This window comes from Schistocerca piceifrons, chromosome X (genome assembly GCF_021461385.2).
Source record: "Schistocerca piceifrons isolate TAMUIC-IGC-003096 chromosome X, iqSchPice1.1, whole genome shotgun sequence".
NCBI classification, from domain to species: Eukaryota; Metazoa; Arthropoda; class Insecta; order Orthoptera; family Acrididae; genus Schistocerca; species Schistocerca piceifrons.
Genome location: NC_060149.1, coordinates 26,624,471 through 26,637,482, shown reverse-complemented (window position 1 = coordinate 26,637,482; position 13,012 = coordinate 26,624,471). Strand labels below are relative to the sequence as shown.

At 38.1% G+C, this 13,012-nt stretch overlaps 1 protein-coding gene across 1 annotated transcript in view; it reads right to left on the bottom strand.

The window, feature by feature from the left end:
• Positions 1–13,012, bottom strand: part of LOC124722164 (band 4.1-like protein 5) — a 147,279-nt gene that overhangs the window by 107,799 nt on the left and 26,468 nt on the right. Inside the window, exons 2-4 of the mRNA XM_047247366.1 lie at positions 8,491–8,595; positions 8,236–8,278; positions 673–849 (exon numbers count right to left, since the gene is read on the bottom strand). Of these exons, the coding sequence (XP_047103322.1) occupies positions 673–849; positions 8,236–8,278; positions 8,491–8,595 (325 nt within the window). The remainder of the gene's footprint in view (positions 1–672; positions 850–8,235; positions 8,279–8,490; positions 8,596–13,012) is intronic.

Below are 13,012 nucleotides of genomic sequence, written 5' to 3'. Positions count from 1 at the left end.
TTTTTGTGTTGGTGGAATAATGAAGCAAAGAAGAGGAGAGAAGGAGGAGGAGGAGGAGAATAAGAAGACACAGCAGCAATAGTATTAGTGGCAGCAAAAAGTCAGTCAGTCAGTCTCTCTCTCTCTCTCTCTCTCTCTCTCTCTCTCTCTCTCTCTCTCTAAACCTTTTCTGCCTCACTCCAGATGGTATATTCTTTGAGTGGCTTTCTTCTTTTACAGGTTTCCCCTTAACTCTATCAGACAACCACAGTCCTTGAAGCTTGGCTGTTTATAAATTTTTTGTATTGCTATGTTATTCCAGCTAGTAATTATTATGTACTTAAACAACAGTTTGATTAGTCTTTCATTTATCTTTTTCATTTTGTTCAAATTAATATTTAAATAAAACACATGCATTTATGTACTTATGGGTCCAATTAACAGCAGCATATTTAAATAATAATGTAGTAAAACAATAAAAAATAGCATGGAGTTGAATCACTGTGAGAACTATCACACATGCATAGAAATGAGCAAGTACATCAACCACCAGACAATACCAGAAGCTACATGAAATATTTAGTATAGGTTACTACACAATTTCAGGTGCTGTTAATTGAAGACACATTTACCAACTTTTTGTAAGTCTTGAGTCAACTAGAATTACAAAGAAAAGAAAGAAAAAATAAATACACTGTAATGCTAGAGCAGCTAATTCCACAGCAGTCTGGTAAGGACATTCTAGACGTCCTTCAAATATGTCCTGCTTCAGCTGCAAGAAGAACTGGTATCTGGTCAGTTCTTCTCTAAGACTGTTTGGTTCTGATGAATAAAATTTAACTTTCAGGCGCAGAGTGTATGGAGGTCCAACTGCAAATGAGAGAGTGTAATGCAACAATTGCAATGAACTAACACTCAAAACAAATAATACTATTAAAGGAATGTGGCACTGAATATATCAGTCTAGTGTATCTTCCCTAAGAGCCTTATGCTGCTCAAGCTCCCACACCCATTATGCATACAGTTACTTTAATATTTATTCTATTAACACTACATAATTTGAAAAAAGTACAACAAAAGTAGAGAATAAGACAAGGTGAAGAATGGGATCTTGTCTGTTATTTATTAATTATTTTGTACACCAGTGGAACCTATGTACAGTATGAGACTGTATCCTTTATCACCATCCATAACAATATGATATGCAGGTCAGTTTGAACATCAAAGTTCCTTACTGAGTATAATCTTATTGGAAGTTGTATGCTCTTACTTACTTCCAAACTGAGAACTTGCTCACAGTTAGTTGCAAATTAACATCGAAACTGAGCCATGTTGTGAATGGCCATATTCACATACATCAAGTATTTTCAGAAGTGAAAATAACAGTACCCATAAAAAAAGAGGTCTAATTATTACATGAGGATCAAACAACAAGCCTTCAACTACTAACATACTTTTCAAGTAGATGTCATGGCACACTTTTTAATTTATCTTCAAATGCAGTATTTCTGTGCTTTATGAACTCCACAGAGACTACTTCCAATATCTTGCAATATAGACTCTCCTGGGAAATACAATACTGTGGACAAACGCTCCCCTACAGCTCCTGACGAAAATAAGGGAGGTAATCATTGCTCTATTTGCTCTAGTTCTATGTGACAAGAAGACAGAACATTTACACAAGGATATGATCATGAGAAACCCCATTCTCACTGTTACAATTCCGTCAAACCCACGCATATAATGTGGATCACTGACGCATGGCACAAAGTTGGCATTTCAAAACAGCCCCTAACTGTCCAGATGGAATTTTAACCATGTGAGTCTGTATCCAAGCTATAGTTCTCTCCTGTAAACTATTCTGCAGCACAACCTCACTGGTGGGCTCTATACAGTCCATACGCTGTTGCTGGTAAGACATATCCAGAGTGTGCACGCATACATTGGTACACTACACAATATACTGCAGTAAGCTCTGCATGCAACATCTCATCAGTGTTTTATAATACCATCACATCGTCACTGAAGTGTGGCTTAAGGGTAGTTACCAAATCACAAAAAATAAATTTCCATCCTTAAGAGTCAAAACAACATAGTTCTAGCAAAATATGCTAACACAGAGCTAAACTCCTCATTAAAAACAGCAACAGAAGGTAGTCAATTTGTCAGTATGTTCTTCTTGATACTTGGCAGTCTCTGCAAGTAAAAAGTGCGGTCTGCTGAGTCATCTGTAATTGCTGCATCACATTTCCATTTCACCATCAAATTGGAAATATTAATTTAAGAAGGTTTCAGGAATTACTGCAACTAATCACAGTTTTTTCTTCAATTTTTATTTATTCATGACCAGTTTCGAATCGCCTGGGGATTCATCATCAGATGATACAATTTAGTTTGGAGTATTGTGGGGGTATTGCATCTGTGGCAAATATAGAGACAAAAAAGTGAGCACTGTATGTGGGAAGAATATTAAGACTGTTAGATTAATTTGATGGTTTACTCACTGGTTTTATTCTTGTTGCAAGCACTGCTCTGGAAAACATAATGTATGCTTTCCAGTATCGTTAAATATCAAGTGAAACAGGCAATTTTCCACCGATGATGACTCCCACATACTTTACAAAATATAAATGTGGCTGTTGTTGTCTCCAAAGAGTCTTGTGGAGGCAGCGATTTTCTTTGCTCATTTTTCATTTTGTTTGGCATTCGTAATAAAATATATATTAATTACATAACTTTCTTTATAAAAATTAGTATTACGTTTTTACATTGCAATTTTTTTTCTTTTATGCTATTTACAAAATCTACAACAAAGTGTTTAGGACAATATTTCTGGTAGTATATTGAGCAAGCAGTAAAGGAAACAAAATAAAAATTCGGAGTAGGTATTAAAATCCATGGAGAAGAAATAAAAACTTTGAGGTTCGTCAATGACATTGTAATTCTGTCAGAGACAGCAAAGGACTTGGAAGAGCAGTTAAACGGAATGGACAGTGTCTTGAAAGGAGGATATAAGATGAACATCAACAAAAGCAAAATGAGATTAATGGAATGTAGTCGAATTAAATCGGGTGATGCTGAGAGTATTAGATTATGAAATGAGACAAAGTAGTAAAGCAGTTTTGCTATTTTGGGGGGGGGGGGGGGGTAGCAAAATAACTGATGATGGTCGAAGTAGAGAGGATATACAATGCAGACTGGCAATGGCAAGGAAAGCATTTCTGAAGAAGAGAAATTTGTTAACATTGAGAATAGATTTAAGTGTCAGGAAGTCGTTTCTGGAAGTATTTGTATGGAGTGTAGCCATGTATGGAAGTGAAACATGGACGATAAATAGTTAGGACAAGAAGAGAATAGAAGCTTTCAAAAGTGGTGCTACAGAAGAATGCTGAAGATTAGATGGGTAGATCACATAATTAACGAGGAGGTATTGAATAGAATTGGGGAGAGGAGGAGTTTGTGGCACAACTTGACAAGAAGAAGGGACTGGTTGGTAGGACATGTTCTGAGGCATCAAGGGATCACAAATTTAGCATTGGAGGGCAGCGTGGAGCGTAAAAATCATAGAGGGAGCCCAAGAGATGAATACACTACGCAGATTCAGAAGGGTGTAGGTTGCAGTAAGTACTGGGACATGAAGAAGCTTGCACAGGATACAGTAGCCGGGATAGCTGCATCAAACCAGTCTCAGGACTGAAGACCACCACCACCACCACCACCACCACCACCACCACCACAACAACAATAACAGTGAAGTTATGTTTGGCATGTTTCTCATTGCAGTAATTCCTGCAACATTTAGCAAGATAGTCACAGTGTTCCAAATTCAGAATGGATAAAAGTTTTATTTTGCTATCTAGTGAGGTAAAAGGAACAACGAATACATACCGAAAGTATAAACTGAAGTTAATGAAAACTATTCTTGCCATTAAATTCAATAAGCAGTGCATATTAGAAAACATTACTCCTAATTATGCCAAAGTTGTAATCATTGACCTAAATTGGCTCAGGCAGCCAAAAGCAAATGCGGAGTCACATGGATCAAAAATGAAATTAGGTCTCATTATAAACAAAAAGACTTACTCAACAAAGACATCTACAGGCTGCACTTAGAGTTAAACAATCACCTTATGCTGCACCAAATTGTAACATTCAGAGTGTTAGTTCAACAATCTGTGGATAAGGAAATGTTGAAAATTTCATCTAAACAAAAGAAAAAGCTCTCTAACCTCATTGCCAAAAAATCCGCCAACTCCTACTCCATCTTACCTGATGGAAAACAATTTTTCTGAGAGGGTAGTAAACACAACAAACATTAATTTCAACAACACAGAACTAAATTTGCTAAATAAAGGGCTAAAACACAATACTTCCCCCAAACTTGATGAAAACGCTGTCAAAGACCTAATAACTGACACAAAGGTAGCCTGCCTATCAGCAAAACTAAATCAAAATGACCTAAATGCTCTTGCACATGAAGCAAATAAAATAATAAAGAAAAACACGAAAACAAAAAAACTCCAAAATATTATTCATAATGAGGCTACAACATTAAAACAAATTACTAACTAGTTGATAATAATAATCTTGTGGTTAACGGTGACAAAACCAATACAGCTGTAATAATGTATGAATCAGAGCAAATTAACAAAACATTAGAATTTTTTTAAAAAAATAACAACATAACTGAACTAGAATCTGATCCTACCCCAAACTACCAAAACAAAATTAAAAAAAAACCGTTAATGCAACTTCCTCCTAATAACTACTGAAGCCAAACACTGCATAATAATGAACCCAACAGTCCACAAAGCTCAGATCACAACCCAAGGTTCATAAACAAGGCCACCCACTACACCCAATAGACAACTCAATAAACAGTCCTGGATACAAAATAACCAAAAAACTTCATGAAATTCTCTGTAAATCCTACACATTTACAAACAACTACTCCATAAAGAACAGCTATGAACTAACTGACAGCATAAAAGATATCACTATTCCCACAACAGCACAATTTACGTCCCTCGACATAGTAAACCCGTACACCAACATACCTATAACAGAAACACTTCACATAATCAAAAAGAACTTATAACATCACAAAAAGCTAAGTAACATAGGAATCTATGAACTGATGGATTTGCTCGAGTTAGTGTTGTCTCACAATTACTTTTCCTTTAATAACAAAATCTATATTCAGAAAGACAGTTTAGCAATGGGCAGTGGTTTAACTGGCCTACTAGCTGAAATCTATATTAATGATCTGGAAAACAAATTCTTTAAAGATAATCCAATGGAAAAAGACAAAGTCATTTATTATAAATGCTGTGTTGATGACACATTGATACTATACAATGGAACAGCAACTGAAATAGAAAACTCAGCCAATAAACTAAATAATATACATCCCAAAATACAGTTTAAAGCTGAACACCAAACACAACAGGGAATTAATTTTCTTGACTTAAACGTAACATGTCACAACACCAAACACAAATTCGAAAAATACAGGAAACTCACAACAACAGATGTTATAAATAATACATCATGCCACCCAAATCGGCATAAACTAGCATTTTTCAGATCAGCACTCAACTGTGTAAATGAAATTCATGCTGAACCTGCTGTAAAAACCAAAGAACTAAACATTTCAAAAACAATAGCCCACAACAATGCTTATGACCCAACCATAGCTGATGAAGTAGATGCAAAAATGAAAACTAAGCAAAAACCATCCACAAAACTTTCCTCAGCACCAGAAGAAACTAAATGTGTCTGTATGCCTTTCCTTGCTAATGTATCATATCAACTTGCAAAACTATTTAAACCACCCAAAGTCAAAATCAGTTTCCACACAAACAACAAAATACAAAACAAAATAATTCACAACATTAAAACAACCAGCACACTATATCACAAATCAGGTATATACAAATTAGCTTGTGACAGCTGTTCTTGCTAATATATAGGACAGACAGGAATAAATTTTGAAATCCGATATGAAGAGCACACTGACACACTCCGTTTTAATAATTTAAATAAATCCACTTTTGCAGCCCATCCAGCCCAAAACAGTCATTCAATCACAGACATAAAAACCAACATCAGCATTCTACACATCACAGACAAAGGAATAAAAATGGACCTCTTGGAACAACTAGAAATTTTCATGCATAACAACGAAACACCCCACACCATCTTAAATGAACAAATTGATTTAGCAAATAACCCATTCTTCCAAAATTTTAGTGTGTCCTTAAATTTGAAAAACTAATAAATACTGTACTCATCCACTCCCATACCCATTCCCCATCTCGCTCATACCACACCTAAAAACAATCCTCTCCACCTCTTTTTTACACACACACACACACACACACACACACACACACACACACACAAATCTCTCTCTCTCTCTCTCTCTCTCTCTCTCTCTCTCTCTCTCTCTCTCTCCCCCCCCCCCCCCAATCCCTCCCCCTCCCCCTTTCCCCCCTCCCCTCCCCATATTTATACTACCCTCTTTATTCAGCAATGTGAAACATGCCAAACATAACTTCACTACCAGAAATATTGTCCTAAACACTTTGTTGTAGATTTTGTAAATAGCATAAAAGAAAAAAAAATTGCAATGTAAAAACATAATACTAATTTTTATAAAGAAAGTTATGTAATAAATATATATTTTATTACGAATGCCAAACAAAACGAAAAATGAGCAAAGAAAATCTCTGCCTCCACAAAACTCTTTGGAGACAACAGCACACACTATGGTTAGTTTATATTTTGAAAGTATGTGGGAGTCACTATCGGTGGAAAAGTGCCTGTTTCACTTGATATTTAACAATACTGGAAAGCATACATTGTTTTCCAGAGCAGTGCTTGCAACAAGAATAAAAACGGTGAGTAATACCATCAAATTAATCTTACAATCTTAATATTCTTCCCATATACAGTGCTCACTTTCTCGTCTATATTTGCCACAGATGCATGACCCCCCACAATACTCCAAACTAAATTGTATCATCTGATAATGAATCGCCAGGAGATTCGAAACTGGTTATGAATAAATAAAAATCGAAGAAAACGGTGATTGGTTGCAGTAATTCCTGAAACCTTTAACAAGACAGTTGCAGTGTTTCAAATCCAGAATGGATAAAAGTTTTATTAATTTAAGAGAGCTGAGGCCTATCACTTTTGCTTCTTGCACTATGTTTTCGCAACTGTGAAAGCTAACTCAAGTAGTGATATCAATGTGTCTTCCATGCTCATTTCTAGATTGTGTCCAAATACATTTTAGCATGTAATGCAGGTTGTTCCTATGCTGCCTCAACTCTCTCACAGACTGCCGCAGTTAGTATAGGCTACTCTACAAGTAGCCCAATTACATGGATTCTGCGCATGTATGAATCGCTTGGCCAGTCCTTCCTGCATTTACCTGGCCAGTACGAAACTGCCGCATAGGCTCTGGGCCAGCTGTCTGCCGCCTGTCCACGGATCAGCTGTTTGCACACTCCCACCCACCCGTGCCCATGGGCATCCAGCTGCCCAACACTGGGCACACAATCTAGAAAAACTTGAAGCAATGTGTTTCTTAATGTGATCATCATAATTCACAAAGAAACCCCTGGTATCTGGCTCTGCCAAAGTTGAATGATTACTGGACAAAATTGACCTAGAAGGCTGTTAGAGGGCATAGTATCGCATCAGGCAGTTCTGTATTCACATCTGACACTGTCAGTTACTATCATCGCTGTACTTGGACTATTCGATACCAACCTCACTTGGCAGTTGGTCTCTCTCTTAGGTTGCAATTTGGATTGTGCCTGTCTGCTCTTGCCCCATTGACCATTGTTGTGGCGAAAGTTTCTGCTTTGTACCTCCTTTGCATAGGTTGCTTTTGGCTTGTCCTTGTCAGTCTTCCATTTGCCATCATTCAGCCATATGTGGTTCCACTACCAGTTAGTGTCATGTTCTCTTCCACAGGTGGCCCTTCCACCCTGTGGCTTCACCCGTTTCTCTCCTGGTGCTGTGGGTGCTGATCTTCGGGTACTCACAGATATAGCAAAACCTGTGCAATAGTGCCAACCAAGTGGTAAAAGTGTCACATATAGGCATTGGTGTGGATATCCTCCCTGAAGTATCTTTGTGTTATGTCTACTAACAGTCTTTACACAAGGGACTCTTTGAAGTTCAAAACTCATAGGTAATTGTGATATAGAATAAAAAAATATTTCATAATATGGGAGAACTTACTTTTCACCTGTTTTTTTATCGCCTTTGTTGGGTCAAGCCAATGCTGAAAATGAACAACACACATCTTGTTTGTATTAAAAATTTTTGTGTTGCAGATACACAATTCAGGTGAAAATAAAATTTAAAAAATCAGATATTAATATTTACTGTGTGAGTAAAGATAGACTGTTAAAAATGTGGTGAGGATCAGCACTGTAATGAATGCCATGAACATCACAAAAACATGTTGCAAGCAAAAATATACTAGTGTTGTACCTGTACATTGTTTGCATCAGTGTACTGCAGCCCAAAATAATCCTTTTCTATGAGGTCAAGGGAGTAGAACACTTGCTCATAAAGATCACTCCCAACAGCTTTTTTCTGTGAACATCAAAAGAATGGCTGATCCAATTTACAGAAACAAAAGGAAAAATTGTTTTATAAGTAAAACGAATCTAATACAGACCTTACATAATAGGCTCGATAGAAATAAGGAATAAGAACTCATCTTCACTTTCCCTCCCTTCCACTCTCTCTTTCTTAAATCTTTCACTAATGCAGAGATTACTATTATTTGTCAATCCATAACTTTACATAATAAGAATTAGGTGATAAAACTCTCAATTTTTAATTGGTAACAACTGGTTTCACAATAGTAAATATTCTGTAACAGCTCTCTCTTTACCAGTGAAGTATGACAATTAACATTGCAGAAATAGACAGTAATCATAATGCACCTTTTCCAAGGATTCTCTTTCGATGCCCCAAATGATGCAAAGCTGGGGGGGGGGGGACCCAAGACAAACTGATACTTCACATCTCAGTGGTTTCTATACTTTATAAGTAGTCACAGCCGTAGAGCCAAGTGGACACAAAGGAGCGGCAACAATTTAAGTTCATACACAGTGTTTAATTTAGTGTTTGTTTCCACATGCTTCAGTGAAGAACTTAACAGTATCAGTATATTTAATTGTGTTGACTAGTGTCAATTTATTAAACATGTTTATATATTTTTCCAGAATTAATATCACGTGAACTAACTTCATAGTGCAGTGATAACCAGAAGCAGTGGTAGTAGCAGTAATTAGATTGCATCCAGCGACTGCTTTGGCTAGTGTTTTATTCCTTGTGGTATAGATGAACATTGATTATGATTGATCAGAACAGCATTTGTGAATGGATGTAGGAATACTGGTCACCATCTATGTAGACCATGGTCAACATGCTTCAGGCTGCTGCCCTTGGCTGCAGTGGTGTTGATGTATCAGAGGAATGCTTTGGGACCTTAGATGCCTATAGCATCACCTATGATCCCTTGTGTCACAGTGCCCTACAAGTCATTTGTCCTGGCCATTCGAGGCTCACCTGACAGTGAATATTGAACAGTGGTGAGGTAGTGCATCTATAGGCAGAAGACAAAAGCGGGTTCTAGTCATAAGGCTGTCCCCTTAGGCTATAAAAACAGGTTTGAGAAGTTGCCCTTTGCTGAAGGTAATATTTGTGCCAGTACAGGACACCTCATCCTCATCTACATCTACATCTACATCTACATCTACATCCATACTCCGGAAGGCACCTGACGGTGTGTGGCGGAGGGTACCTTGAGTACCTCTATCGGTTCTCCCTTCTATTCCAGTTTCGTATTGTTCGTGGAAAGAAGGATTGTCGGTATGCCTGTGTGTGGGCTCTAATCTCTCTGATTTTATCCTCATGGTCTCTTCGCGAGATATACGTAGGAGGGAGCAATATACTGCTTGACTCTTCGGTGAAGGTATGTTCTTGAAACTTCAACAAAAGCCCGTACCGAGCTACTGAGTGTCTCTCCTGCAGAGTCTTCCTCTGGAGTTTATCTATCATCTCCGTAACGCTTTCGTGATTACTAAATGATCCTGTAACGAAGCGCACTGCTCTATGTTGGATCTTCTCTCTCTCTTCTATCAACCCTATCTGGTATGGATCCCACACTGCTGAGCAGTATTCAAGCAGTGGGCGAACAAGCGTGCTGTAACCTACTTCCTTTGTTTTCGGATTGCATTTCCTTAGGATTCTTCCAATGAATCTCAGTCTGGAATCTGCTTTACCAATGATCAACTTTATATGATCATTCCATTTTAAATCACTCCTAATGCGTACTCCCACATAATTTATGGAATTAACTGCTTCCAGTTGCTGACCTGCTATTTTGTAGCTAAATGATAAGGGATCTATCTTTCTATGTATTCACACCACATTACACTTGTCTACATTGAGATTCAATTGCCATTCCCTGCACCATGCGTCAATTTGCTGCAGATCCTCCTGCATTTCAGTACAATTTTCCATTGTTACAACCTCTCGATATACTACAGCATCATCCACAAAAAGCCTCAGTGAACTTCCGATGTTATCAACAAGGTAATTTATATACATTGTGAATAGCAACGGTCCTATGACACTCCCCTGCGGCACACCTGAAATCACTCTTACTTCGGAAGACTTCTCTCCATTGAGAATGACATGCTGCGTTCTGTTATCTAGGAACTCTTCAATCCAATCACACAATTGGTTAAAAAAAATGGTTCAAATGGCTCTTAGCACTATGGGACTTAACATCTGTGGTCATCAGTCCCCTAGAACTTAGAACTACTTAAACCTAACTAACCTAAGGACATCACAAACATCCATGCCCGAGGCAGGATTCGAACCTGCGACCGTAGCGGTCACACAATTGGTCTGATAGTTCATATGCTCTTACTTCATTCAATAAATGACTGTGGGGAACTGTATCGAGCACCTTGCAGAAGTCAAGAAACACGGCATCTACCTGTGAACCCGTGTCTATGGCCCTCTGAGTCTTGTGGACGAATAGCGCGAGCTGGGTTTCACACGACCGTCTTTTTCTAAACCCGTGCTGATTCCTACAGAGTAGGGGACAGCTTGTCATTGAGAGCTCCAACATCAGGTAGAGGACGGAGCCCCTAAGCAAAATGGGAAGCAAGGTCAGTGTCCACCATGACCTTTTTTTGGGGGGGTATGCTGAGTTGTGGATAGGCACATCTCACATCTGTGACTCACTCAGCACCTCCGATATATGGTGAGCGGCAACTATCCTTTTCACAATATTGATACTGTGTGGTGTCATATTTGAGATGTGGAGGGGGTTCTGCCAGTAGCAACTGAGTGCACTGGGCACACGTGTCATCATGACTCGTATTAGCACGAATGACACTTTCCATATGGGTTCAGAGGCTATCCTCAGTTCGTACAGACAGCTGGCTGCTTTGGTGAAGACAATTAGCCTCACATGCAGGTGGAAGCAGAGATAGAATTTTGCAGCATCATTCCCAGAACCAACTGTGGTGCTCTGGTTTGGACTGAAGTGGAAGGCTTAAACCAGAGGCCCAGACTATTCTGTGACTACCCTGAACACAGATTTTTCAAATGCTATCAGATGGAAAATTTTTTGACTTCCTCTTAATAGCTCAGTTGTGAACTACATTTAGGAAGTAGGGTAACGAAGTTACGTGTGGTGTGGGTCTTTTAGGCTAGGGAAATCCCTCCACAGGTCCGATTAGACAAGTTCTCATTTCAGACAGGGAAAAATAACAGCCCTATTAATTTAATAATGGAAAACCCAGGATGGAATGTAACAATATTATGAAAAGGATAGTTGCTACTCACCATATAGTGGAGATGCTGATTTGTGGATAGGCACTTCTGTGACTCAGCATATGGTGAGCAGCAACTATCATTTTCACAATATTGTTACAGCCCTATTAATTAGGCAGAGTAGCATTATGATACATCAGAGAAAGAGAATGTTAATAAGAGTTAAATTACAATTGACACATATGTCAGAAAGGTGGATGAAACATGGTTCATCAGATGATTTTATAGAATCGGTAGTAGCAGAATATTTGAGAGAAAATTTGGATAGGATTTCGAGTAAATTTCCTTGTTGTGTGCATGTCATTTAGGGGCACTCAATGAAGAGGTTATAAGTGTCCCTGGTCATGTTGTAGTATTGGAAGATTTCAATTCATCGGTTAGATTGGGAGACTCAACTGATTAGGATGAGACTAGGGAAAGGGAATTGTGTGAAATTATTCTAAATGACTTATCCAAAAATTACCTTGAGAGTTAATCAGAATGAATGTGACTATAACACCTTTGATCTGGTTACCTACAGGCCCGATATTTTTCACTCAATGCAGAAGAGGACATCAGTGATCATAAGGCCATTACAGCATCATTAGTACAACTGTAAATAAGGATGTAAGGAAAGGAAGATATTTCTGCTTAACAAATGTAAAAAAGAGAGATTTCAGATCTCCTGAGTGATCAACAGGAACCTTTCATTTCCAGGACCGAAAATGTTCAGAATACACAGACGAAGTTTAAGAGCATTGTGCAGCTTTCCTTAGACAAGTATGTGCTGAGAAAATTTGAGGGAGAGAGAGAGATTCACTGCAAACTTAACATAGCCAAAGCCCACAGACAGACAAAAACTGACCGAAGTTGATATTGGTGTAATGAGAGCCATGCATGAAGAGTTCAATGAAATCAAAAGTAAAATTCCATCCCCTGATCTCACAGAAAATCCTCAGAAGTTATGGTTTTATGTTGAATAAATAAATGGGTCAATGCCAACAGTTCGGACACACACTGACCATAATGGCACTGAAACATACAATGACAGAGAGAAAGGCAAAATACTAAAACATCTTTTTCCAAAACTCGAAAAAATCTTTTATAGGCAAGATTGCATTCAGTAATATTTATTATTGAGAACTGATTTCGACAGCTGAAACTGTCATCT